This window comes from Lathyrus oleraceus, chromosome 5 (assembly GCF_024323335.1).
Source record: "Lathyrus oleraceus cultivar Zhongwan6 chromosome 5, CAAS_Psat_ZW6_1.0, whole genome shotgun sequence".
Classification (NCBI taxonomy): Eukaryota; Viridiplantae; Streptophyta; class Magnoliopsida; order Fabales; family Fabaceae; genus Lathyrus; species Lathyrus oleraceus.
The window spans coordinates 609,486,180-609,513,883 of NC_066583.1; the positions used below are offsets into that span (position 1 = coordinate 609,486,180).

General features: G+C 38.6%; 1 protein-coding gene across 1 annotated transcript in view; it reads left to right on the plus strand.

The window, feature by feature from the left end:
- Window positions 1-11,938, plus strand: part of LOC127082391 (uncharacterized) — a 35,810-nt gene extending 23,872 nt beyond the window's left edge. Inside the window, exons 2-3 of the mRNA XM_051022627.1 lie at window positions 9,831-10,689; window positions 11,499-11,938. Of these exons, the coding sequence (XP_050878584.1) occupies window positions 9,831-10,689; window positions 11,499-11,938 (1,299 nt within the window). The remainder of the gene's footprint in view (window positions 1-9,830; window positions 10,690-11,498) is intronic.
- Window positions 11,939-27,704: the final 15,766 nt, after the last annotated feature.

Sequence of the window (27,704 nt, forward strand, 5' to 3'; positions counted from 1 at the left end):
TATTTTACGAAAATTAATTTTTATTCATTAATTTATTTCAAAATTATCATCATAAAAATCCAATTTTATTTAGCAAAAGTAAATAAGAGTAGAAACAATTGGATAAAAGTTCAACTTTATTTAATAGAATGGTAGTCTGTAAATGACAAGACTCCATAGATCTTTACAAAGTTGAAAATGGTAATTTATATGGAAAATGGCTACATTGAATATAATGATCACTACTCTCCCTACTACTTCAATATCCATTGTGCTTATCTTTAGTCGAGAATGATGAATCAGACCCAAACAACTTGCTCAAAGTTTCCTCCGTGATTAGGACCAACCGAATGTAGTTACTTGCCATAATCCCTAATTTTTGCCTAGATTGCCCAAAGGCGGGGTACTCAATCTACAAGGATGGATTTTTTGTTTTATGTCTCTAATATTTTCCTGGATCGCCCTTTCGGGTTTTCAATCCACAGAGACACTCATTTTGCCTAAGTTGCCAATTCAAGTTTTCAACTTAGCGAGCTATTCTTTTTCTTTTTAGGCGAAGTATTTCTTGACTGCATCCACATTCACAGGACGAGTGAAATCTTCACCATCCATAGTTGTAAGAATCAAAGCCAGGCTTGAGAAGGCTCTCTTCACAACATATGAGCCTTCATAATTGGGAGTCCATTTTCCCCTGACATCAAGTTTGAAAGATAAAATCTTCTTGAGAACGGGGCCACCTTCTCTAAACACAGGGGGCTTGATCTTCTTATCAAAAGCTTTCTTCATTCTTTGCTGGTATAGCTGACCATGACACATGACAATCAATCTTTTCTCTTCAATTAAATTCAGTTGATCATATCTAGTTTGACACCATTCGGCTTCTGTCAACTTGGCTTCCATTAGCAACACAGTGACGGGATCTTAACGTCTACTGGGAGCACAACTTCCATACCATAGACAAGAGAGAAAGGGGTTTCCCCTATTGAAGTGCGGATGGATGTACGGTATCCATGCAAAGCAAATGGGAGCATATCATGACAATCTCTTTACGTCACAACCATCTTCTGAATGATCTTCTTGATGTTCTTATTTGCAGCTTCAACAACCCCATTCATATTGGGTCTATAAGGAGAAGAATTATGATGTGAAATCTTGAAGTCTTTGCAAAGATCTTCTTGAATGTTAGTAGTGTTTTGTTTTTTTATTGATTAAGTCATTCTTTGGAGAACACTCAACCATCCATTCACAAGCATGGATCCTTGAACCAAAACATCTTCCATAGGAAGGAAAAAAGGCCAAGTTTCCACACAATACCATGAAGGATGGGAGACTTACAATCTCACTTACTAGAATGCTATGTCTTTAGGGTCAAATTTAGCTCTATATTAAGCAATCGTAATTGGACTTATGTAGAAGTCACAACTATCTGAGGTCGGACAATAAAAACCTAGGTGTTAATGCATGTTAGAGATTTGGTATAATAAACCAAACTCCTAAAACATGGCACACACTAAACAAAAAGATGAAGAAAGATGAACCTATCTCATCCATACTTGTATTGATTCATCTGACACAAGGTCATTGATGAACCAATTAGCCTTAGGATATTTGAGATTTCATTGGTCAATGAAAGGAATGGGGAAGAATAGGGATGAAGATGAAGGGGAATGGGAACGAGAGAAACACAAATTGGTCATGAGAGGAATTTTATCAAATTAAAATCATCCATTCCTTTTGGGAGATGAAATGCACATTTCATCAATCCCCTAAATCCAATGATTTTAATCCAACAAAAGTCAAATCAACCTTGACCAAGGCCCAAACAAATAGTAAAAAATCACAAGACCATAAAAATGGCTCAACATAATTTTTACACAATTAGTCAATTAAAAATCAATTTTAAAATGAATTAAAATTCAATTAAATTTGGTCAAAACCTAAAATCTCTTCAAAACACCAAATAAATAACCAAGAGATTTATCTTAGGTCACACAAGGTCAAAATACCTTAGACAAAAATTTTCATGATTTTTGAAAAGTCAGAAGTATTTTTAAATAATTAAAAATATGCACAAAAACATTTAATTCGTGAAAAATATCAAAATTAATCCAAAAAATAATTTTAATTCAGAAAATGAAATAGAAAAATATTTAAAGATTTTTGGTGAAAGTCCCATATTTTCTGGATTAAAAATGAAATTATTATGAATTAAACAAAATAAAGAAATTAAATGAAAAAAAATCAGAAAATACAAAAAATAAGGACCACCAGATCTCCCTCATTAATTGAAATGGCAAATCTGATGGCCAAAATGCGCGCTCCATCATGCACCATACTCAATGCATATACACACGTGGTAATCAAAAGCAAAGGCCTAAATTAGAAGATGGGGAGAAGATCTGATGGTTCAGGACATTGCCAACATATCACCGGAGCTAGGGCTCCGGTCTTCTTCTCCGATGGACCTTATCGGACCGGTCCACCACCAACCACCACCAAAAGGAAAAACAAGGAGATGGATTTAAAGAAAAAATGCTCAGGAGCTCGAATCTGGCCTCAATTTTCTCCAATTCCAAGTATATAAAAAGATACAGGGATTTAAATTTTGAGGACCGTGAATTGAATTGCTTCGATTTGACCTCAAAGTAACTCAATTTTGTTGCCTACATTGGTAGGACTTCAGCCAACCAAAAATCACGAAGAATAGTGAAGAATTGATGGAGAATCGAAGAGATGAAAATTCTAAAAAATTACCTTCGAAGGAGTTTCATCCTTGCTTGATCTTGATCCCAATTGTGCTTGGCTTGGCTTCAGAAGCTTGTAGGAGGTGATTAAGATCAAAGAAAGGCATGGACTCTTGGAGTTTCAATCTCAAAACAGAATAAGATTTGAAGCTCGATTTTCAAATGAAAACCTTCAAGATTATCCTTTAATGGTGAGGGTTTGGATTGCAGGTTCAAAGCTTGGGTATGAGGTCTTCAATTCTGAGCCACGAGGGTTGTATTTATAGGCATTGTGATTCATTTCCACACACTTCCAAAATTTGCCAAATTTAGCAACATGCTTGCATGAGTGTATGATAGGCCCATCAAGTGATTCTATCAGGTCCAAAATGCTTTGAGTATCATGCTGAAATCATGTCACGTGGCCATGCATTTGAATTTGAAATGTGAAGGTGAAATCCATCTAATTGGTCCCTTGAAAAGAACCCATTCACAAGTCTTTCATTCTTTGTCCAAATGAGGTGATCTTGGACGTTTTGGAAAGGTGAGACCAAGGGGAACAATTTTCATGTTAAATAATTTTCCATTTGAAGCTGGGATCATGATGAATTTTGAGGTGGAAGTTTGGAAAATCAAACATATTTGAAACCAAATGTTCACTTCTTCCACCTTGAATAACTTATGCTATAGGCTTCAAATGGAAAAACGTTTCTTTATCAAAGTTGTACCTCTTTCAAAACTCTTCAATTTTGTCACAAATTTGACCTCATTTGGATTTTGCATGAAGGAGTTATGCATTTTAGAAGTTGAGGAAAATCACTTGTTCAATGGTAATGACCCAAAATGACCTATAATGTTTCCTCTTGGCACATGCATTTGAAAGTTGAATTTAAACTTATTACAAACATAAAGTTGAAAAGGACATCTTGAATTTAATAATGGAACTTGAATTACTTTCATATCATAAAAATTGAGCAAGTTATAATCCTTGGAAGTTGACCTTCTAACTAGGGTTCAGACAAAATGACCTATAATCTTTCACTATAAAAAATGACTTTCCAAGAAAAACTAGCTCTTTACTTAAACCTGGAAGTTGTTTGGAATGTCACAAGGATTAACTTTTCTCTTGGAATCATTTTCATATGATAAACATTGTAGGAGATAGGGTATAGGGAATCCCAGTTTTAACTAGTTAACTTTCTCTGGTCAACCACCATGAATCATCTTGCTAACTTGACATTCTCTTGATGTTTGGGAATCATGGAGGATCATATATTTGTAAGATGATGTAATATAAAGTATTCCTTAAAATATTTGATCAAATAATGAAGAAAATTATTAAGGAAGTCACACAAGATACCTAGATGAATTAGGGCTTCCAAGGTAAACAAGCTTCAAACTCTTGATGATTTCTTGATCAAAATGATATGTGAAGACCATGGGGATCCATACATGATGTATAGAGTCAATTTAAACCATATCTTGATTGATCTCCTTGCATTGAGGATCTTAAACCCTAGATATGAGCTTGATGGAGCATGGGTGAACACACACACTACCTACAAAAGTAAGAAACTATACATTGACATATTTTTGGTTTTTTGGTTAGTAAAATAATGAAAAACAAAGTATGATATAATAAAATGTGCTTGGTGACCTCTCCCAATGCAAACCCAATGAATGAGGGGTAAGTAGGATGCCAATGTGTGATTCCAAAGCTAATGCATATAATGAGATAGCATGAGGGATATTAGGGTCAAAGTTGGGGTCTTACATGCCCCAATGCCATTACCATACAACTTAACAGCTCCATCAAATACCATTCCCCCACGGGAACCAGGTTCTAGACCTTCTTCAAGCAATGGTTCATCACAATCTTTCATCTTCAAGTACAAAATCTCTTCTTCAGGGAAAGCATATTGCACTAACTAATAATCTTCAATAGGTTTGTGAGCCAAATGGTCAGCCAAGACACTACCCTTGTGTCATACCTTAAATTTCAACCCTAAGATGCCACCATCATTTGTATCATTTGAATGACATCTAGCATCTTTTCACTACTAACCTATTGAAAATACAAAAAGATTTTCTACTTTGTTTGTCTTAAGCTAGGGTTTTGCACCAAGAGCTTTCAAAGATTGATTAATCAAGACTTGACATAAGTTTTAACATGTCAAACTCCTCATACTTCCCAAGTAATTAAGTGACTTCCATCAATAAGAATCAATTTCAAGATCATTCCATCTCAAATTTATCAAGGCCAGAGTTCATCTGATACCCTCAACTAGGGTTTTGACCCAAAGTCAACTGATTGACTTTTTAGCCAAGGCATGATCCCAAAGCTTGAAGTACGGTTCAAATACATCATAAGTGATCCATTCACATCATCCAATATGCCTAAGAGATCCCATTCATTAAAGATTGCAAGAATTTGATTCATCCGATACAAAGTCAACTAAGGCAAAATCAAAGTTTGACTTTTGACATTTTTGGTCAACCATGGACTTCTCAACTCAAGGATCATGAAAATATGGTTTATGGATGCATTTGATCAAGATTAAACAAGAAATTTGAGGTTACTTGCAAAAAGGGCAAGATTTGGTTTTGTAAATTTTTCTAAGTTATGAAAAAATACATGTTCAAGTACCCATCTTTGCAAGGCCATAACTTGTGATCCAGCTCACCATTTTCTTTGCTCCAATTATCATATTAAAGTTCTTACTTCATACTTCAACTTTGTCCTTGATGATTGATTCCAAAACAATGCAAGGATTTCAAGTTATGAAGTCATGAAGTTGGTACCATAAAATTAAAACACTTAGAAAATTTTTCAACCAAATCTGCCTTCAAAAAGTGGCTTACTTGATCATCACTTTTCAGCATGATCTATATTGATTCAAGGAAAACTCCCGACACGAAAGTTGTATAAGATGGCCTTAGCTTTCCAAAACGTCCAAGAGAATGAAATTATCATATTTGAGCTAGGAGTTTCGAAGAGTTGAAGTTGGCTCTCCAAATCTAAATTTTGGGTCATTTTCATGACAAATTCATCATGTAACCTTGAGCCAAAGCTACATGATCTTACTTTACAGGGTATCTTGCTTCTAAATGTCACCTTAATAAGAATATTACACAAATCTTTGATGCATTACACAAGGGATTGAGCCATTGACCAAGTCTTGATGCCATATTTGGAAGGTTTTGCAAAAAGCTTCATATCCATTTTGATAAAGGCCAAATTTTCCAACCACTCTTGCATTGAGCTTCTAACTTGTTTATTATGATCATACTTAACCTCTAAACCAGAAGAAACATCCTAAAAGTACCTCTAAACTCCTTCTTTCACTCCACCTTTTCATCATGATCCATTATGATTTTTTGTGCAAAATGAAACCAAGTCACTAAACTAGCATTCCAATTGAACCAAGATTGATTTCTGCAAGTTACATGAACCATATGGCGCCTCTATAAATAGAGAGACAAGCCTCATAAATCAATACACCAGAATTGGCACAAAAACTCCATTGTAGCAAATTCTCAAAACCTCAAACTTCCAAATTCCATTGCGCTTGTATTTTCTCCAAACCAACACTTCAAACAACTTCTAAACATCCATTAGAAGTTGTCAAAACACTTTAACAACTTCTGTAACAACCCTACCATCATCTTTCAAATCACATTTTCATAGCTTGCAACTTGATTTGGAAAGGAAGAACCACGTACCCTTAGCTCAAGCCAGGCATTCAAACACCTTCCTAGAGGTATAAGGAAGCTGTTCAGATTATAAAATCACATATGGAACACCCCTACTTCAAAGGACGATTTTCATTTTTAAGGTATGTATTCATTTCTGCAATTTATGATTTAAGGCAGCATTTTGCATCATTCTTGCTACCATTACACTTGCCAAGATCCCAGGAACAAAACCCCTATGATCACTGGTCTTAATCGGTGATGTTCGGAATTTAATTTTAAATTCAATATTTAGGGTTCATATGCATTTTGTTTGATTTCTGGATATTTATGAAAAATAAATGAAATTGGTGAGTACCATTAGATTACTTACGAAATTCTAAGCAATTTTGGTCTTTACAACTTTTGATTTCGTTAAGAATTGAGAGAGTTAGAGTTTTAACAATATGTGAAAATGGTGGAAATTATGGACTACGGGATGAATGAGGAAGATGAAGTTTGAAGCCATTTTTAAATTTTAAAAATGACTTTAATATATATTTTAATTGATGTTATTGAATACATGAATTGGCATTGTGCCCCAGTGGTAAAACACTGGTTTGTTAAGCTTTTGATGTGGGTTCAAACCTGGGTAGTGTAATATCTATTTCTTCTCATTTGTTAAATGTTAATTTTTTTTCATAATCTAAAATATCCGTAACTTCATGATCCTTTAAAATTTTGACCTATTCTTTTTGCCATGTGTTCATGAGAATGTCTATTTTATGATGACACCAAAAAATCCCAAAAAATATTATTTATTTCACCACTTTTGATTGGATGGAAAACATGTGTTTTAAGTGTTTTTTTAAGGATCCGAATTGATTCTTTTGGCTTATGTATTATTTGTTCTTGATGTTGAAAGTTTGTATGATTAAATCATACTCTTTTAAATGTTGATTGTTATCTTTAACATGTTTAAACTTGATTATCTTCATACAATGTATCAATTGATTCACCTTGAAAACACGCTTGAATGAATGGTTAGGAGGTGATTAGGTTTCTACTTAAGTTTGGTCTTATCATGAACTTTGATTCAAGTCTAATGTTTATTTTATGAAGACCTATAATGTGATGCATGTTTGACCTAAATTGATTCATGTTGTGTTTACCATGTACCAATGAATGCTTTCACCATGTCAAATATGATTTTGTCTTCACCATCAATATGTTGTGTCTTGTGATGTCATGTGAAACTTCGTCATTGTCTTGTTTATGTTTATCTCAATGCCTAAAAACCATGATTAATATTGTCATCCATACCTCACTCACATTGTGATTGCCATTTTACTTAGCCATATTTTGTGCCATAATGTTAATGCATGTTCAATCTTGTTATTGTTTATATCCAAGGGAAAAGAATCATGACATTATTGTCATTTTGCATGTGTGTGTTCATCTACATTCTATATAACTTTTCTTAATCCAAAAACTTTCTAGATACAATCTTAGGTTCCCCTCAATTTAAACCTTAGGATTCTAACTCTTTCTCCTTCTTATAACCATTTTCATAATAAAGTTTGACTTAGGTCTTTGTTTCCCCTTTTATTTCTCAATCAAATGCTTCAAAACACTTAAGCATATTCAAAGATCTTTTCATAAGACCTAAAAAACACATATTTAATTCAAACACTTTTGCCAATTTGGCTTTTCCATATTTAAAACCTTTTCATAAAAGGATTAGACATGAGTCATCCCTAGTTGAGATTTAAATCTCCTACCCCATAATATTGTTGAGATTGATATTGATTCTTTTCCATTTGGAAGAGGTATGTGGCATACTTGTTGATTCTATATTAAAGTGAGAGCCCTTCTTTCAATGTGATGCAAAGATCTATCTTCCACATGTTTGTGGTGGTTTAAAAGTGATTTTTCTCCTTAAGATGACAATTTGTCTCTTTCTCATAAAATCAACCCCAACAAATCCCTTCTTACTTTTGAGCCCGAACTACGAGGTTTTGATCCTTCACGGGTACGTAGGCATAAGACTTAATATCTTTACAAATCATCAAACAATAAAAAGATGTTCTTTTTCTCATCTCCCCAATCAAATAGTAAATAATTTTAAACCAAACACATATATTTAAAAGGTTCTTGTAGAGTACTACAAATGATTTGGATGCTAATACCTTCCCTTTTCATAACACACCCCCGCACCTTTAGAATCTCCCTCCTTTTTGCTTAGCTTAAGTTTAATCTTCTAGATTTGCATATACATATTGGGTTATTTTTGAATCTTTTCCCCTTCCCTTGGATAAATTAAAGTTCGATAGTGATATTTTGATTCATGAGTCAAGTCTAATCAATAGCTTGGTCTCCAATTCTTCGCCACGACAAAAATGGCGACTTCACAGGGGACTGGAATATTAAGTGGGTGATACCTAACTTGTTTATATGTGTTTATTATTATTTGTTTCTATGTTTTCTTGGGTTTCATTATGAAGATCTATAAGTGGTGAGGAAATCCTAACCCGGATTAGAGAATACACATAACATAGGATGGTGGTATAATCAAAGTTGGATGTCTGGAGTAATCCTAAGCATGATTAACATATGATATAACCCCGCTCAGTGGAGACCTCTTTGATGGTAATATTTGTTGTTAATCGTAGTGGCATTATTATCTTCGATCTGGGAGTCTAAGAAACTGAGGACCTTTAGAACCCTTTCAACCCTTCTAAGCCTTTTTAGGATGTAGTGCGGAGATTATTCAGGTGTAAGATCTGAGGTAATTGTTATTCAGACGAGTTTCTCTTGAGAATATTATTAGTGTACGAGCAAGTCGTTAAACTGATAATATCCGGAAGATGGATCTATGACTCTAGGGACCACTTTAGAACCTTATTCTACAGGTACAAAATAAACCTATTAGTTCATACATTTTGGGATGGTTAGACCCTTGGCTCCATTCTTAATGTCAAAACCCTAAACTCGTATTTGTGAAACATTCATTCATGCACTCATGCATCCATAAAAACCTTTTGCATAAAAACTAAGAAACTCAATAGTTTTCTTTTGCAAATATCGATAGGTAAAGTGGATCTTGGAAGGAGGAATACCAAGAAATACACTTTCAAATGTCCTGACTTAACAGAGTTGAAGAAGCTTGGTTCTATGATAGTTAGTCCATAGGATTTCAGAGCTCAGTATGGAAGACTTATGGGTATCTTGAAGACCAAGGTTGAAGATGGAGTTCTCAACACCCTGGTATAGTTTTATGATCCACTCTACCATTGCTTCACATTTCCAGACTACTAGCTTATGCCTACTCTAGAAGAATAATCTTATTGGTTTGGTTTGCCAGTCTCTAACAAATTACCATTTAGTGGTTCAGAGAAGACCCATACATCAGCAGCTATTGCATAAGCACTTCACCTAGAAACGTCTGTTGTGAAGGCCAACTTCACTAAAAAAGGAGGGATTCTAGGTCTAACCTCTAGATTCCTGTTGGAGAAAGCCTTTATCTTTGCAGAAGCAGATAATAAAGATGCCTTTGAAGCCATTTTTGCTCTACTTATTTATGGAATTATGCTCTTCCCAAACACTGATGAATTTGTGGATGTTAATGCTATACGAATCTTCTTAATTGGTAACCCAATACCCACATTACTTGGAGATACCTACCATTCTATCCATCACAGGACTAAGAAAGGTGGTGGAACCATTCTTTGTTGTGCATCTCTCCTATATAAGTGGTTTATTTCTCACTTACCCAGATCCAGGCTCTTCAGGGAGAATCCACAGAAGCTCAGATGGTCTCAGAGGTTCATGTCCATTGATCAAGGGAGTATACATTGGTATGACCCCTACTATGATGTTGGAGTAATTATTGACAATTGTGGTGAATTTTCTAATGTACCTCTCCTTGGTGTACATGGGGGAATTAACTACAACCCCATCCTTGCCAGACGCCAGTTAGGATATCCTATGACGGATAAACCCGATAACCTTCTGTTGTCAGGTTTCTTTTACCTCAATGAAGAAGAGAGTTCCGGTCTGAAGGATAGAATCATACATGTTTGGCGCAACATTCACAGGAAAGGAAAAGACCGATTAGGAAGAAAGAATTGTGTTGATTTTGATCCCTACACCCAATGGGTTTGTGCTAGAGCCAGTGAATTTAAGATGCCCTATGCTCTTGAGAAACCCTCATTCCCTTTTGCTATAACATCATCATCCACCATTCCTATTGAGAATAGGCAAGAGTTTCAAGAAGTTTTGGATAGGTTGAAATTGGAAAGAGACACTTGGGAAGGCAAGTACCATGTCTTGAATAATAAGAAGATGAAGATGGAGCAGCAGCTAAAGGAGAAGGATGATTTGATTGAGATTTTGGAACAACAAGCTGTGAAGAAACATGAGGAACAAGAAGGTTTACTTCTATCTAAATTCCAGCCTTTTCATGAGTACTCCAGCATACCTCCCACCTCAGGTGCTTGGAAGGGAATCATCGACAAGCTTATGATCAAGAATGCTCAGCTAAAGAGGCAGAAAAGGAAGCATCATCTAGCAGCAGGACCTTCTACATATGAGATTCCTTAGGACTCACAGACTTAGCTGTTTTCCTCTTGTATTGTTTAGGATCATTGAAATTGTATTTCATCCTTTGTAATCCCTCAATTATTTAATAAAAAGAGGTTTTTGTTCAGCTTATACCAAATTTTATCTCTATAACATTTGCAATAAATTATTGAGTTTCTTAAAAATTAAAACTCATCTTTTGCATCTGCATATCATGCATCATTCAAGAACAAGTTCCTGCATTTCAAGAAACTTACACGTGTCTTCTCCCTCCAATAGTCAAACTGACTCATAGACTTAGTTGTTTTCCTCTTGTATTGTTTAGGATCATTGAAATTGTATTTCATCCTTTGTAATCCCTCAATTATTTAATAAAAAGAGGTTTTTGTTCAGCTTATACCAAATTTTGTCTCTATAACATTTGCAATAAATTATTGAGTTCTTAAAAATTAAAACTCATCTTTTGCATCTGCATATCATGCATCATTCAAGAACAAGTTCCTACATTTCAAGAAACTTACACGTGTCTTCTCCCTCCAATAGTCAAACTGAATCACCAGTACAATACTCGAGCCAGTCGCCGAAGAAGGATGAATAAGCTTGAACAAGAAAACCAAGAGCTCAGGAAGGAAGTAATCACCTTGAAAGATAGTTTGGAAAGGCTTACTGCTATGATGGACACTTTGGTGGCTGCTCAGAATCAGTCATCGAACAATTCTCAAGATCCATTGCAACGAACAACAATCTCTGAGAATGTCTCGACACCCATTCCAATGGTGGCCGTCAACGATCAACAATATCAAATGCCACCTGGTTTCCCTTGGGGCATGCCTCACAGTTATATGCCAACAGGATACCGCCCTCAAAATGTTGAAGCTCCAGTAGTGACTGTTGTGATGTTTGTACCTCCTATTGTGGTGCATACAACTCCTTATAATGAAGAAACCATTTTCCACGCTGCTCCAAGTTGTGGGAGTAGATGAAAGGTTAGAGGGATTTCAAGATCAGTTCTTAGAAATGCAAAGGGAAATCAACGCTCTTCGAGGTAAGGATCTTTTTGGCAAGACCGCTTCCGAACTCTGCTTGGTTCCTAATGTTCAAATTCCGCCTAAATTCAAAGTACCAGACTTCGAGAAATACAAAGGAAATTCACGCCCTCAAAGTCATTTGGTTATGTATGCGAGGAAGATGCCCACTCAGACTGACAACCATCAACTTTTGATCCATTACTTTCAAGACAGTTTAACTGGTGCCACTCTTAAGTGGTACATGGGCTTGGACGGCGCAAAGATTTGTACTTTCAACGACCTTGGTAAAGCTTTTGTTCGTCAATACAAATATAATGTAGATATGGATCCAGACAGAGATCAACTCCGGGACATGTCTCAGAAAAACAATGAGAGTTTCAAGGAATATGCTCAAAGGTAGCGTGAAATCACTACACAGATTTTCCCTCCACTTGAAGAGAAAGAGATGACTAAAATCTTTTTGAGAACTCTAAGTTCATTCTACTATGACCGCATGATCGCCAGTGCACCCAGTGATTTCACCGAGATGGTAAACATGGGCATGCGACTTGAGGAAGAAGTCCGAGAGGGACACTTGACTAAGGAAGCCGGTGCTTCTAGTCATGTTAAGAAATTCGCCAATAATTTCTCCAAGAAGAAAGAATCATATGTTAGTGTCGTTTCATATGGCAGATAAAGAAGAAAGTATCAACATGTTACAGTAGTTTCACCAATCATTAGTCCACCAATGGTAGCGCCAATTCATCAGCCGCAATTCTCGTATCAACATCAACAACATTATCCTCAACACCATCAAAAATAACAACATGTTCAGTTACAACCACCAAATCAACAACATCAACAACCTCCACAACATGCTCGCTCTCAATTCAACAATCAAAATCATATTCAAAAAAGGCCACAGTTTGATCCTATCCTAATGTCCTATGCAGAATTGTTTCGTGCACTGCTAGCTAAAAATCATGTCCAGACAAGGTCTCCACCACCTGTGCCAAAGGAACTTCCCTATTGGTACAAGGCAAATCAATTTTGTGCTTACATCAAGGTGCACTAGGACATAGCATTGAAAACTGTTTTGGTCTAAAGTCAGATGTTCAGAGGCTCGTCATCCTTTCATTTAAGGATGTAAACCCCAATGTTCAAGTTAATCCTCTACCGCAACATGGTTCAGCCTCGATTAACATGGTACATGGTTGCCCGGGCATTTTCCGGATCTATGATGTACGATTGTTGGGAGGGAACTTAATAAAGAAACACGCCAGATATAACAAGAATGGTTTTTTTGCCTCCACATAACTATGCCTCTTGTAGGGTTTTTTCTAGGAACTCTCAAGGATGCCTAACTGTTGTAACGGATCTCCAGGATCAAATGGACCGAGGTTACATTGAAGCCTACCAAGCCAGAGATTATAATCAGGTCAATATGGTCAATAGTGACAACGAAGTAAATGTCATAGTTCCTCAGTTCAACGACTCCGAGCCTATACAGGTTACTTATGACAGTCGAAAGACTTCTGTGGCTCCTCTAGTCATTAACTTACTGGGCCCAGTTCCCTACCAATCTGATAAATCCGTACCTTACAAGTACAATGCTACAATGACTGAGAATGGAAAGGATGTTCCTCTACCCTCCATTGTTAATATTGTTGATGTAAGCAGAGTCACAAGGAGTGGGCGTATATTTGCAAAAAGGACTGAGGATGTTGTAGCAGGAAAGCAAGCTCATGTTGAGATCCCTTTTGAACCGGTTGGCCGATCTGATAACATGAATCCGAAAAGTGATGATGATGAGGTGTTGAAGCTTATCAGGAAAAGTGAATATAATATGGTGGAACAATTACTACATACACCTTCCAAGATATCTGTGTTATCTTTGTTGATGAACTCTGAGGCTCACAGTGAAGCTCTGCAGAAAGTCTTAGAACAAGCTTGTGTAAACCATGATGTGATGGTTGGACAGTTTGATGGTATCGTCGTTAACATCACGGCCTGCAACAACTTGAGTTTCAGTAATGAAGAGCTCTCCGAAGAAGGAACAAATCATAATACGGCACTAAATATCTCAATCAACTGTATGAATGACTCTTTGTCAAGTGTGTTAGTGGATACATGATCGTCTCTCAATGTCATGCCAAAGTCGACACTTTCCAGACTTTCTTTTCAAGGTGCTCCTATGAGGAGTAGTGGGATTATTGTCAAAGCTTTTGATGGTTCCAGACAAACAGTCATTGGATAAGTTAACCTTCCTATGACCAGCGGGCCTCATACTTTCCAGATAACATTCTAGGTGATGGACATAGAAGCTGCGTATAGTTGTTTATTGGGTCGGACTTGGATCCATGAAGCTGGGGTAATCACTTCCACTATACATTAGAAGCTTAAATTTGTGAAGAACGGGAAGCCAGTGACAGTTTGTGGGGAGAAAACAATGGTTGTGAGTCACTTATCATCTTTCTCTTATCTTGAACCTGAAGAAGCTGTTGGAACTCAATTCCAAGCCCTTTCTTTGATTGACAAAGATGTCAAGAGAGGAGTATCCATCTCTTCATTCAAGGATGCACAGCGGATAGTAAATGATGGTATAACCGATGGTTGGGGAACAACTTTGGATCTCCCAGAAAGCAAACACCGAGAGGGTTTAGGATTTTCTCCTACTTCCAAGAAGATTGCAGAAGGAAGTATATTTGTTCGTTCAATCAAAGAAACTTTCCATAGTGAAGGGTTCATCAATCCCACTTTGCCAGAAGTTAGTGTCGTCACTGAAGATAAATGGTTCAACATGGGAACCCTACTGTGACGATCCTGAATATGATCTTGAGGCGGAAGATGCATATGTGCATTTCTACTTTCCTCATCATAGAGAACTTGAATATATCCCGGGGTCAGAAGACGAAGCAGCTGAAGCCAATGCCATTATGGAGGAAAATCCTAAAGATGTTACGGCCGACTTCGTAGCTCGTGTAGTAGTTCGCTAAAACTGGACCTCTGTTGATGTTCCTGTTGTTGTTCACATTTCAAAGTAATATTTTATTGTCTGTTTTCTTTTTAAAAAAAGTCCTTTCGTTATGCCTAAGGAGAAAGTGACAATGTTTGGGCTTATGTTTCAAGAATTAAATTAATGAAAATGTTATTTTATTTCCATAGTGTCGTTTTTATTGTTTTGCTTTTTTTTGGAAAAATGATAATCTAAAAAGAAATAAATAAACAAACAAACACTTCTAGATAAGCTGCACATGACTTCAAACTTTTATCTGTTTCTAAAACAAGCACAAAATCACATGTGCAGATTAATTCATGACATATCCATTAAAACCAATGACCCTATGCCCTATTGCAACTTTGAATTCCCGGTGTACGAAGCGGAAGAAGAAGAAGAGGAAAACATTCCAGATGAAATTTCTAGACTGCTCGAAAATGAAGAAAAGACCATTCAGCCATTTAAAGAGCCTATGGAAGTAATCAACTTGGGGTCTGAAGAGGATAGAAAAGAAGTCAAAGTTGGAGCACTGCTCACGTCAGAGGTCAAAGAGAGGATGATGGAACTTCTCCGAGAATATACTGATGTGTTTTCTTGGTCATACCAAGACATGCCAGGGTTGGACACCAATATTGTGGAGCATCGTTTACCGTTGAGGCCAAAGTGCTCACCGATCAAGCAAAAGTTAAGAACTCGTTCGAACATGGCGATCAAAATCAAAGAGGAAGTGTAAAAGAAGATTGGTGCAGGTTTCCTTGTCACATCAGAGTATCCGCAATGGTTGGCCAATATTGTGCCAGTTCCCAAGAAGGATGGGAAGGTTCGTATGTGCGTTGAATATAGAGATCTAAACAAAGCCATTCCTAAGGATGACTTTCCTATGCCACACATTGACATGTTGGTCGACAACACCGCCAAGTTCAAGGTCTTCTCTTTCATGGATGGATTTTCCAGTTACAATCAAATCAAAATGGCGCCCGAAGATATGGAAAAAACAACTTTTATTACAGCTTGGGGCATATTTTGCTACAAAGTAATGCCTTTCGGCTTGAAGAATGCTGGTGCCACCTATCAATGAGCTATGACTACTCTTTTTCATGACATGATGCATAAAGAGATTGAAGTCTATGTAGATGATATGATAGCAAAATCAAAGACTGAGGAAGATCATGTTGAATATCTTTCGAAACTGTTTCAGCATTTGAGAAAATACAAACTCCGCTTGAACCCAAACAAATGCACCTTTGGGGTTTGTTCAGGAAATCTTTTAGGCTTCATCGTCAGTCAAAAGGGTATTGAAGTTGATCCCGACAAGGTTAAAGCCATTCAGGAAATGCCAGCACCTCAAACAAAAAAGCAGGTGAGGGGATTCCTTGGACGTTTGAACTACATTTCAAGGTTCATATCTCATATGACTGCTACTTGTGCTCCCATTTTTAAGCTCCTACGAAAGGATCAGGGTTGTGTTTGGACGGATGATTGTCAAAAAGCCTTCGATAGTATCAAAGAGTATTTGCTAGAACCTCCTATCTTATCCCCGCCAGTTGAGGGAAGACCATTGATTATGTATCTGATTGTACTAGAAGAATCTATGGGCTGTGTCTTGGGTCAACAGGATGAAACAAGAAGAAAAGAGAATGGCATCTATTATTTGAGCAAGAAATTCACTGACTGCGAGTCCCGATATTCCATGCTAGAGAAAACTTGTTATGCTCTGGCTTGGGCTGCCAAGCGTCTCCATCAATATATGATGAATCACACAACTTGGTTGATATCCAAGATGGATCCAATTAAGTATATCTTTGAAAAACCTGCATTGACTAGAAGAATTGCTCGTTGGCAGATGCTCTTGTCCGAATATGACATTGAGTATCACACCCTGAAAGCTATCAAAGGAAGTTTCTTGGCCGATCATTTAGCTCATCAGCCAATCGACGATTATGAGTCTATAAATTTTGAATTTCCAGATGAAGATGTGATGTAGTTAAAAGTCAAAGATTGCAATGAACCACTACCAAATGAAGGGCCAGAGCCAGGTTCTCAATGGGGTTTTATATTTGATGGAGTAGTTAATGCTTATGGTAATGGTATTAGGGCAGTAATCATCATTGCTCGTGGCTCACATATCCCTTTTACTACAAGATTAACATTCAAGTGCACGAAAAACATGGCGAAATATGAAGCCTGCATCATGGGTCTAGAAGAAGCCATTAATCTTAGAATAAAAAATCTCGATGTTTATGGAGACTCAACTCTAGTTGTCAATCAAATTAAAGGAGAATGGGAAACTCGTCAACCCGGCCTAATCCCATACAAATACTATGCAAGGAGGTTATCTACTTTCTTCAACAATATTAAATTTCATCACATACCTCATGAGGAAAATCAAATGGCAGATGCCTTGGCAACTTTGGCTTCCATGATCATTGTGAATCGTTGGAATGATGTGCCTAAGATCGATATTATGCGTCTTAATAGACCTGCTCATGTATTTGCAATGGGAGAAGTCTCTGATGACAAGCCATGGTACCACAACATCAAGTGTTATCTTCAGAGTCAAGAATACCCACCTGGGGCATCAAACAAAGATAAGAAGACCTTGAGAAGACTGGCTAATAACTTCTTTCTGAACGAAGACATGCTATACAAGAGAAACTTTGACATGGTTATGCTCAGATGCGTGGATAGACACGAAGCAGACCTGTTGATGCAAGAAGTTCATGAAGGTTCTTTGGTACTTATTCCAACGGAAATGCAATGGCTACAAAAATGTTAAGAGCGGGTTACTATTAGCTGACAATGGAAGCTGACTGTTGCAAGTATGTGAAGAAGTGTCACAAATGCCAGATTTATGCTGACAAGATACATGTACCTCCGACTCTCCTCAACATTCTCTCTTCTCCATGGCCTTTCTCTATGTGGGGCATCGACATGATAGGTATGATTGAACCCAAAGCTTCCAACAGACATTGTTTCATTCTGGTGGCTATTGATTATTTCACAAAGTGGGTTGAAGCGGCCTCATACGCAAATGTGACCAAGCAGGTAGTGGTTAGATTTATCAAGAACCAACTTATTTGTCGTTATGGTGTGCCAAGCAGAATGATCACTGATAATGGTTCAAACTTGAATAATAAAATGATGAAGGAAATGTGTGAAGAATTCAAGATTGAACATAATAATTTCTCTCCCTACATACCTAAGATGAACAGTGCCGTTGAAGATGCCAACAAGAACATCAAGAAGATCATTCAGAAAATGGTAGTGACTTATAAAGACTAGTATGCGATGCTCCCTTTTGCTTTGTATGGATATCATACGTCCGTCCGCACTTCAACAGGGGCAACCCCCTTTTCTCTTATCTATGGCATGAAAGCAGTGCTCCCAATAGAATTAGAGATCCCATCAATGCGTGTCTTGATGGAAGCTAAGTTATCCGAAGCTGAATGGTGTCAAAGGAGGTATGACCAACTGAATTTGATTGAAGAAAAGAGGATGACGGATTTATGCCATGGTCAGTTATATCAGTAGAGAGTGAAGAAAGCATTCGACAAGAAGGTTCGACCTCCCGTTTTCAGAGGAGGTGACCTTGTGCTTAAAAAGATTCAATATTTCATATCTGATTCTAGGGGCAAGCGGACTCCTAATTATGATGACACATATGTTGTCAAGAAAGCCTTCTCTAGGGGGGCCTTGATTCTTACAAATATGGATGGTGATGAGCTCCCACGTCCTGTGAATACTGACGCAGTCAAGAAATACTTCGCCTAGAAAAATAAAAGAATAGCTGCTAAGTCGAAAACCCAAAAAGGCAGCTTAGGCAAAAATGAGCGTCTCGGTGGACTGAAAACCCGAAAGGGCAGTCCAGGCAAAAAATTAGAGACATAAACAGAAAATGATTATCCTGGTAGATTGAAAACCGGAAAAGGAAATCTAGGCAAAACAAAGGATTATGGCAAGTAACTGCATCAGATCATATTGGATCACTTGAAGAAACGCTTGTCTGTCAAAGCTCTTAACTGACTCTTATCAGAAAGCCAAATACATCTGGAATTCAAATTTGTTAGGGAGAATAGTTTCATTATATTTTAATGTAGCCTTTTCCCATATTACCATTTTTTCTAACTTTGTAAATATCCATGGGATCACGCCATTTGCGGATCACCATTCTATCAATAAAATTAGAGACTTATCCATTTATTGGCAATCCTTATTTTTGTTTTTGCTCCGTAAAAATATCATTTTTATTTTGGTAAAAATTCTTGAAACGAATATTTGAAAAAAATTTGTTTTTTTTCAAAATAAAATTTTGTTTTGATTTGTGAATGCAAAAAAGAACATTCATAGTTAAATCCCCAAGCGGCGAGTAAGTTGTGAAGTGTGGGATGTTGGAACTCAATGTTCCCCAACAAAGTGTTAAGCCTGGATTTTCTATCAAGCTTTAAAATAAACAGTTGAGATTTTTCAAGCAATCTTCATTATCCCCGAAAGAATCATTTTGAAGGTTTTCCTGACCAATCTACACCTGTCCTTGGTAGAGCCTACATGTTTTTTTCCTAAGTGAAGTCTTCTTCTCCAAGGAAATTGGAACCCTACAACAAGATCTTTTCTCCATCAAAGGTTCACATTTCATCCCCAAACGAAGCATCTTCCTCTCCCTAGAGAGAATTGGACCTCATGACGAGACTTTTTCCTTTGGTGACCTTTAACTCATCTCTAGTGATGTTTTCCACCTTAACGAGATTAGCCAAGCTCATGTTGACATATGAAACATATTATGTCCCCAACGTGTCTGTTTTTGTCAGCATAAACATGACGTGCATACATGCATATATACATACATGCATATATATCATGAATAACCAAATTCACATCCATTTTGCATTCCTTGATGACATTTACCTTAATTTCTTGGAATATGTTCATCCTTGGGTGTTATGTTTCCTTCCCCATAGGAGTCGTCAACCTTAAGCAGAGAGTTTACATCCTTTCTAATTCCCCACTGAGTTCATTCCTCGTGGAAGATGGTTGCTTTAGTTGTCCTTTTCCATCTTTGGATAGGATAAAATCCCAATTGAACTTCATTCCCCATTGGTAGAGTCTTACTTGATATCTCGAAGGAATTATCAATATGGAAGTTTTCTTCCATCATATGGTTTTCTCTCTAGAGAAGTTTGATGAAGACTCAGGGGGAAGAGGATACAGTTATGTCAGGAATATGAACAAATGTCTTACCCTGTTGGAGATCACACCACCCTTGGGAGAGCACTGGGGATCTCTTAAGTATCCTTTCGTCTTTGTGAATGTTCACTTTGTTTTAAAACAATTTATGAAGAAAATTTATTTGTTTAAAACAATGATATTTTCTCAACTAAATTATGCAAAACATTTGTTGAATAGAAACAAATAAGAGTGCAAATAATTGGATGAATGCTCAAATTTATTTGATGGAATGGTAGTCTGCAAATGGCAAGACTCCATAGATCTTTACAAGTTTGAAATTGGTGATATATATTGGAAAAGGGCTACATTGAACATAATGACCATTTCTCCACCAATTATGAATTCGATGTATTCGAAGCTTCGGTTGAGGACGAATGAACGAGAATCTCTGACGGATGATAATTGTAGAACAAAGTCTTGTCAGGATGCAGTTACTTGCCAAATCCCTAATTTTTTCCTAGATTGCCCCAGGATGAGGTACTCAATCTAGCGGGATGCCTATATTCATTTTTTTCATGTCTCTAACTTTTGCCTGGACCACCCCTTCGGGTTTTCAATCCACCGAGACGCTCATTTTTGCCTAAGTCGCCTTTTCGGGTTTTCAACTTAGCGAGCTATTCTATTTTTATTTTTAGGCGAAGTATTTCTTGACTGCATCTGAATTCACAGGACGAGTGAAATCCTCCCCATCCATAGTTGTAAGTATCAAGGCACCACCTGAAAAGGCTTTCTTAACAACATATGGACCTTCATAGTTTGGAGTCCACTTGCCCCTGGAATCGGGCGCGAAAGACAAGACTTTCTTGAGCACAAGGTCACCTTCTCGGAACACACGAGGCTTGACCTTCTTATCAAAATCTTTCTTCATTCTCTACTGATATAACTGACCATGGCACATGGCAGTCAATCTCTTCTCTTCAATTAAATTCAACTGGTCATAACGACTCTGAACCCATTCAACATCAGTCAACTTGGCTTCCATCAAGACTCTCATTGACGGGATCTCCACCTCTACTGGGAGTACAACTTCCATGCCATAAACAAGAGAGAAAGGGGTTGCCCCTGTTGAAGTGAGGACATACGTATGATATCCATGCAAAGCAAATGGCAGCATTTCATGCCAATCTTTGTACGTAACAACTATCTTCTGAATAATTTTCTTCTTGATATTCTTGTTAGCAGCTTCAACAGCTCTATTCATCTTGGGTCTGTAAGGAGAAGAATTATGATGTGCTATCTTGAACTCACTACACAACTCTTTCATCATTTTGTTGTTCAAGTTAGATCCATTATCAGTAATGATCTTATCTGGCACACCATATCGGCATATGAGTTGATTCTTGATAAACTTCACGACCACCTGCCTGGTCACATTTGCGTATGACGCCGCTTCAACCCACTTAGTGAAGTAATAAATTGCTACGAGAATAAATCTGTGTCCATTGGACGCTTTCGGCTCTATCATGCCAATCATGTCGATTCCCCACATGGAGAAAGGCCATGGTGATGAAATCACATTCAAAAGTGTCGGGGGAATATGAATCTTATCCGCGTAAATCTGACACTTATGGCATTTCTTCACGTAGTTGCAGCAGTCAGACTCCATTGTCAGCCAATAGTATCCTGCTCTCAACATCTTTCTAGCCATGGCATGTCCATTGGAATGAGTACCAAATGAACCCTCATGAACTTCAGTCATTAACAGGTCTGCTTCGTGTCTATCCACGCATCTGAGCAGAATCATGTCAAAATTTCTCTTGTAAAGCACTTCGCCATTGAGGTAGAAACTGCCTAACAATCTCCTCAAAGTCTTCCTATCTTTCACAGATGCCCCGGGCGGGTAAACCTGGTTCTGAAGGAAACACTTGATGTCATAATACCATGGCTTATCATCTTTCGCTTCTTCTACTGCAAATACATGAGTTGGTCTGTCCAAGCGCATCACAGTGATATTGGGAACTTCATTCCACAATCTAACCACAATCATTGAAGCAAGCGTGGCAAGAGCATTTGCCATTCGATTCTCATCTCGAGGAATATGATGAAAGTCAACCTCAGTAAAGAACGTTGAAATCCTCCTCGCATAATCTCTGTATGGAATAAGACCAGGCTGATTCGTCTCCCATTCACCCTTAATCTGATTAACAACAAGGGCCGAATCACCATAAACATCAAGATGCTTGACCCTGAGATCAATGCATTCCTCCAATCCCATAATACAGGCCTCATACTCAGCCATATTATTCGTGCATTTGAAAGTTAGCCTTGCTGTAAAAGGAATATGTGTGCCCTGAGGAGTAATGATTATTGCCCCAATACCATTTCCATACTGATTTACAGCGCTATCAAACACCATACTCCATTTAGAACTAGGCTTTGGCCCTTCATCGAGTGTAGGCTCATCGCAATCTTTCATTTTCAAATACAGAATTTCCTCATCTGGGAAGTCATATTGAACTGACTGATAATCCTCGATCGGCTGGTGTGCCAAGTGGTCAGCCAAGATACTACCTTTGATAGCTTTTTGAGCTCGATACTCAATATCATACTCAGATAACAACATCTGCCAACGGGAAATCCTCCCAGTTAAAGCAGGCTTCTCAAATATATACTTGATTGGATCCATTATGGATATTAACCAAGTCGTATGATTTAACATATATTGGCGTAAGCGCTTAGCTGCCCAAGCCAGAGCACAACATGTTTTCTCAAGCATTGAGTATCGAGACTCACAATCAGTGAACTTCTTACTCAAGTAGTATATAACATACTCTTTCTTCCCTGATTCATCATGTTGACCAAGGACACAACCCATTGAATCTTCAAGAACAGTCAGATACATGATCAATGGTCTTCCTTCTACAGGCGGAGACAGGATCGGAGGCTCAGACAGATACTCTTTAATACTGTCGAAAGCTTTCTGGCAATCCTCGGTCCAATCATGGGACTGATCTCTCCGGAGGAGCTTGAATATCGGCACACATGTGGGATATGAATCTAGAAATATAATTCAAGCGGCCAAGAAAACCTCAGACTTGCTTCTCAGTTTTGGGCGCAGGCATCTCTTGTATTGCTTTGACCTTTGCAGGATCAACCTCAATACCTCTTTCACTGACAATAACGCCCAATAACTTGCCAGAACGGACTCCAAATGTACACTTGTTGGGATTCAGACGGAGCTTGTACTTTCTTAAGCGTTGAAAAAGCTTCAACAGGTGCTCTACATGTTCAACTTCCGTTCTTGACTTAGCAATCATATCATCAACATATACCTCAATCTCCTTGTGCATCATATCATGAAACAAGGTAGTCATAACTCGTTGATACGTGGCTCCGGCGTTTTTTAAACCGAAGGGCATCACTCGATAACAGAATGTTCCCCAAGGTGTGATGAATATTGTCTTCTCCATATCCTCGGGTGCCATCTTAATCTGATTATATCCAGAAAATCCATCCATAAATGAGAAGACATTGAATTTAGCTGTATTGTCTACCAACATATCAATATGTGTTAGAGGGAAATCATCTTTCGGACTAGCTTTATTCAAATCCCTATAATCCACACACATCCGGACTTTTCCATCTTTCTTAGGCACGGGCACAATATTGGCCACCCATTGAGGATATGTAGAAGTCACCAGAAACCCCGCATCAATTTGCTTCTGAACTTCTTCTTTGATCTTCACTGCCATATCAGGATGAGTTCTTATGAGCTTCTGCTTTACAGGCACGCACTCAGGCTTTAGAGGCAGGAAATGTTGCACAATATCAGTATCTAGACCAGGCATGTCTTCATATGACCAGGCGAAGACATCGACGTATTCTCGTAGCAATTCAATCAACCCCTTCTTAACATATTCTTCCAGGAGTGCCCCAATCTTTACCTCTCGCACACAATCTTCAGACCCCAAGTTGATTGTTTCCAGATTCTCAAGATGTGGCTGAATGATCTTCTCTTCATGCTCAAGTAGATGGGTGATCTCATCAGGAATCTCTTCAACATCATCTTCCTCTGCCTCAAATACAGGGAATTCAAAGTTGGGAGATGGTGTTGGGTCATTATGTTCAATGGGTTTGATCAACCTGCATAATGATTTTGGATATGAAAAGCTTTATAATTCAAACAAGGCAAATCATTATGCAGATGAAAAGATTGATTTTATTCTTTTTTAGGGTTTTATGTGATCACCATTTCATGCAAAAAACGAAAAGGGAAAATAATTGGAAAAACAAACATTTAACATGAATTTATTGAATGAAAATATCATTGCATTTATGTTGCCAACAATGTCATCACTCCTCCTTTTGGCATGGGAGAAGGGTTTTTAAACAAAGTGATCGTTACATTGACTTGTGGATAACTGTAGGGATATCCACAGCGACCCAATTGTTGCAGATCCCTCCAGGGATAATGAAATTGTCAAAATCCTCTGCATCCTCTTCCAAGACAGCAGCAACTTCCTCATCCTGACCAGTGTGGATGAAACCTCCACTCTTGAATAACCCTTGCGCGTTGAAGACCCCAGAAGAAAAGCCAATGCCAGCCCGAGACTTGTTGTCTTCCAACTCAATCATTTTCCCTAATCCAGCAGTTGCACCACACTCGATGGCCAACTTCGCATCTTTATAGGAGGTAAATGAAGGAGTTCTCTTCTCAACGGGCTCAGCTATAGATAAAGCTTGGAAAGGAGTTCCAACTTCATCCTCAGTATCTATGTATGAGAAGGAAGACAAGTGGCTAACCAGGAGAGCCTTTTCTCCCCTACCACTACCAGTTTTTTATTCTTCACAAACTTCAGTTTCTGGTGTAGGGTGGATGTCGCGGCGCCAGCCTCGTGAATCCATGGTCTGCCTAAGAGACAGCTGTACGATGGGTGGATGTCCATGACCTGGAAGGTGATCTGGAAATCACTTGGTCCAATTTTGATTGGGAGATCAACTTCCCCAATCACAGTTTTACGCGACCCATCGAAAGCTTTCACAATAACTCCACTTTTCCTCATGGGAGGCCCTTGATACGACAGTCTTGAGAGAGTGGACTTTGGCAATACATTCAGGGATGACCCAATGTCCACCAGCACATTGGACATGGCGTCGTCTTTGCAATTCATAGATATGTGTAATGCCAAGTTGTGGTCTCTTCCCTCCTCAGGGAGATTAGAGTCACAGAAACTCAAATTGTTACAAGCGGTAATGTTTGCAACAATGCTATCGAATTGTTCTATTGTGACATCATGATCTACATATGCCACATCCAAAACTTTCTGCAGAGCCTCTCTATGTGGTTCTAAATTCAGAAGTAATGATAATACAGATATTTTGGATGGCGTTTGTAGAAGCTGGTCTACAACATTGTACTCGCTCTTCTTGATGAGCCTCAGCATCTCATCACAGTCTTCTTTTCCATTGCCACTAGGGCCAACAGAAGTAGGAGTTTTTAGTACAAATGAGGGTTTAACAGCAAGTGCCGGATTCGGAGAATTCACCGCATTCCCAATCGGGCGTTCAACAAAATCAACATTAGTTTGAGGCTTTGGTGGTGCTGAAAACACACGACCGCTACGGGTCAAACCACTTACATCAGCGATGTTTACAACAGAGGAGGATGGCAAAGTCACCTTTTTCCCATCTTCTACAGCAACAGCGTTGTAACGAAAGGGAATCGCCTTTTCAGAAGAATACGGTACTGGACCGGCAGGCTTAATGATAAGAAAAAGAGAAACCTTCTGCTTGCTACCATCATACTTGATGATAACAGGTTCGGGCATCCGGAATACTGGGGAAATCACGTTGACCTCAGGTTCATCTTCATCAACATTCCTATTCTGAAGGATTTCAATGACCCCTTCGTCCAGCATTTCCTGAAGATCCTTGCGCACTTGGCGACAACCTAATCTGTTAACAGGGCATATTCGGCATCTATCATGATCGTGCTCATAGTGACTGTACTCGCATAGCAAACGATGCAACTCGACCAGAGACTGTCGGATATGACTGACATATTTGACCTTGTACTTGCCAGGGCATCCCTGGACCATGTTAACAGATTTCCCATGCTCGGGCAATGAGTTCTTCTTCATGTTAGGACCTACGTCCTCAAAACACAGAATGCCACACCTCACAAGGTCTTGAACCTTGGTCTTCAAAGGATATCAATTCTCCATGTCGTGGCCGGGAGCACCAAAATGGTAGACACAATGCAATTCGGGCTTATACCACCATTGAGGGTTAGCAGGTATAGCCGGTGGGTCTCTCGGAGTAATCAACTTCCTCTCTATCAAAGAGGGATATAATTCTGCGTACGTCATCGGAATAGGATCAAAAGTAACCTTTTTCCTCTCGTAACTTGTGCTGGTTTGATTACTATTTTGAGGCTGGTAGGCCTGTTGTTGCGGACAGTGTTGTTGCTGATATTGCTGTAGTGGTTGTTGATTGTTGCTATGTTGGTGATACTGCTGATTGTCTCTGAACACAGGTGCTATATGAGCCACCTGGTGCTGGTTACTTGCGGGATGCACCGTCTTCCTCCTCACAGAGGGTCTTCTTGGTTTTACATGGGAGGTCACAGCATGTGCCTCTCCATCTTTCTTCTTTGCAAACGCCCCATAGCGCATGGCAGAAGAGCCTTCCTCTCTGGTCAGACGTCCTTCTCTAACCCCTTCTTCTAACCGCATCCCCATATTCACCATCTCGGTGAAGTCAGGAGGAGCGCTAGCAATCATCCGCTCATAATAGAATGAACTCAAGGTCTTCAGAAAGATCTTGGTCATTTCCTTCTCTTCTAGCGGAGGCACGATCTGTGCTGCCACCTCTCGCCACCTCTGGGCATACTCTTTAAACGTTTCTTTGTCCTTCTGGGACATGGCCCTCAATTGATCCCTATCGGGAGCCATATCCACGTTATATTTGTATTGCTTGACGAAGGCCTCGCCAAGGTCGTTGAAGGATCGGATGCTCGCACTGTCTAACCCCATGTACCATCTCAGGGCAACACCGGGCAAACTGTCCTGAAAGTAGTGGATGAGCAATTGGTCGTTATCAGTCTGAGTAGACATCTTCCTGGCATACATGACCAGGTGGCTGAGAGGACAAGTATTTCCCTTGTACTTTTCAAAGTCAGGGACCTTGAATTTCACAGGAAGCTTCATATTGGGAACCAAGCAGAGATCAGCAGCAGACTTGTCGAAGAGATCATTTCCTCTAAGAGTCTTCAATTCCTTGCGAAGTTCAAGAAATTGATCATTTATAGCGTCCATCTTCTCATAAACATCTGGGCATTCAGACGGCTCAGAATGATAGATGGTGTCGTCTACCCTAGGCATGGTATGCACGACGGGAGGAGGAACAGCAAGGACCGGGCTAGATGCCGGCATAGAAGCAAAAGTTGGAGCAGGACCCTCAGGCATGAAATTAGGAGGCATCCCCCATGGAAACCCGGTTGGCATGGCTGTAGGAGCAAAGTGTGCATTGGCTGCAGGCACAGTTGAGGAGACAATCTCTGAGATGACTGTCCTCTGGGGA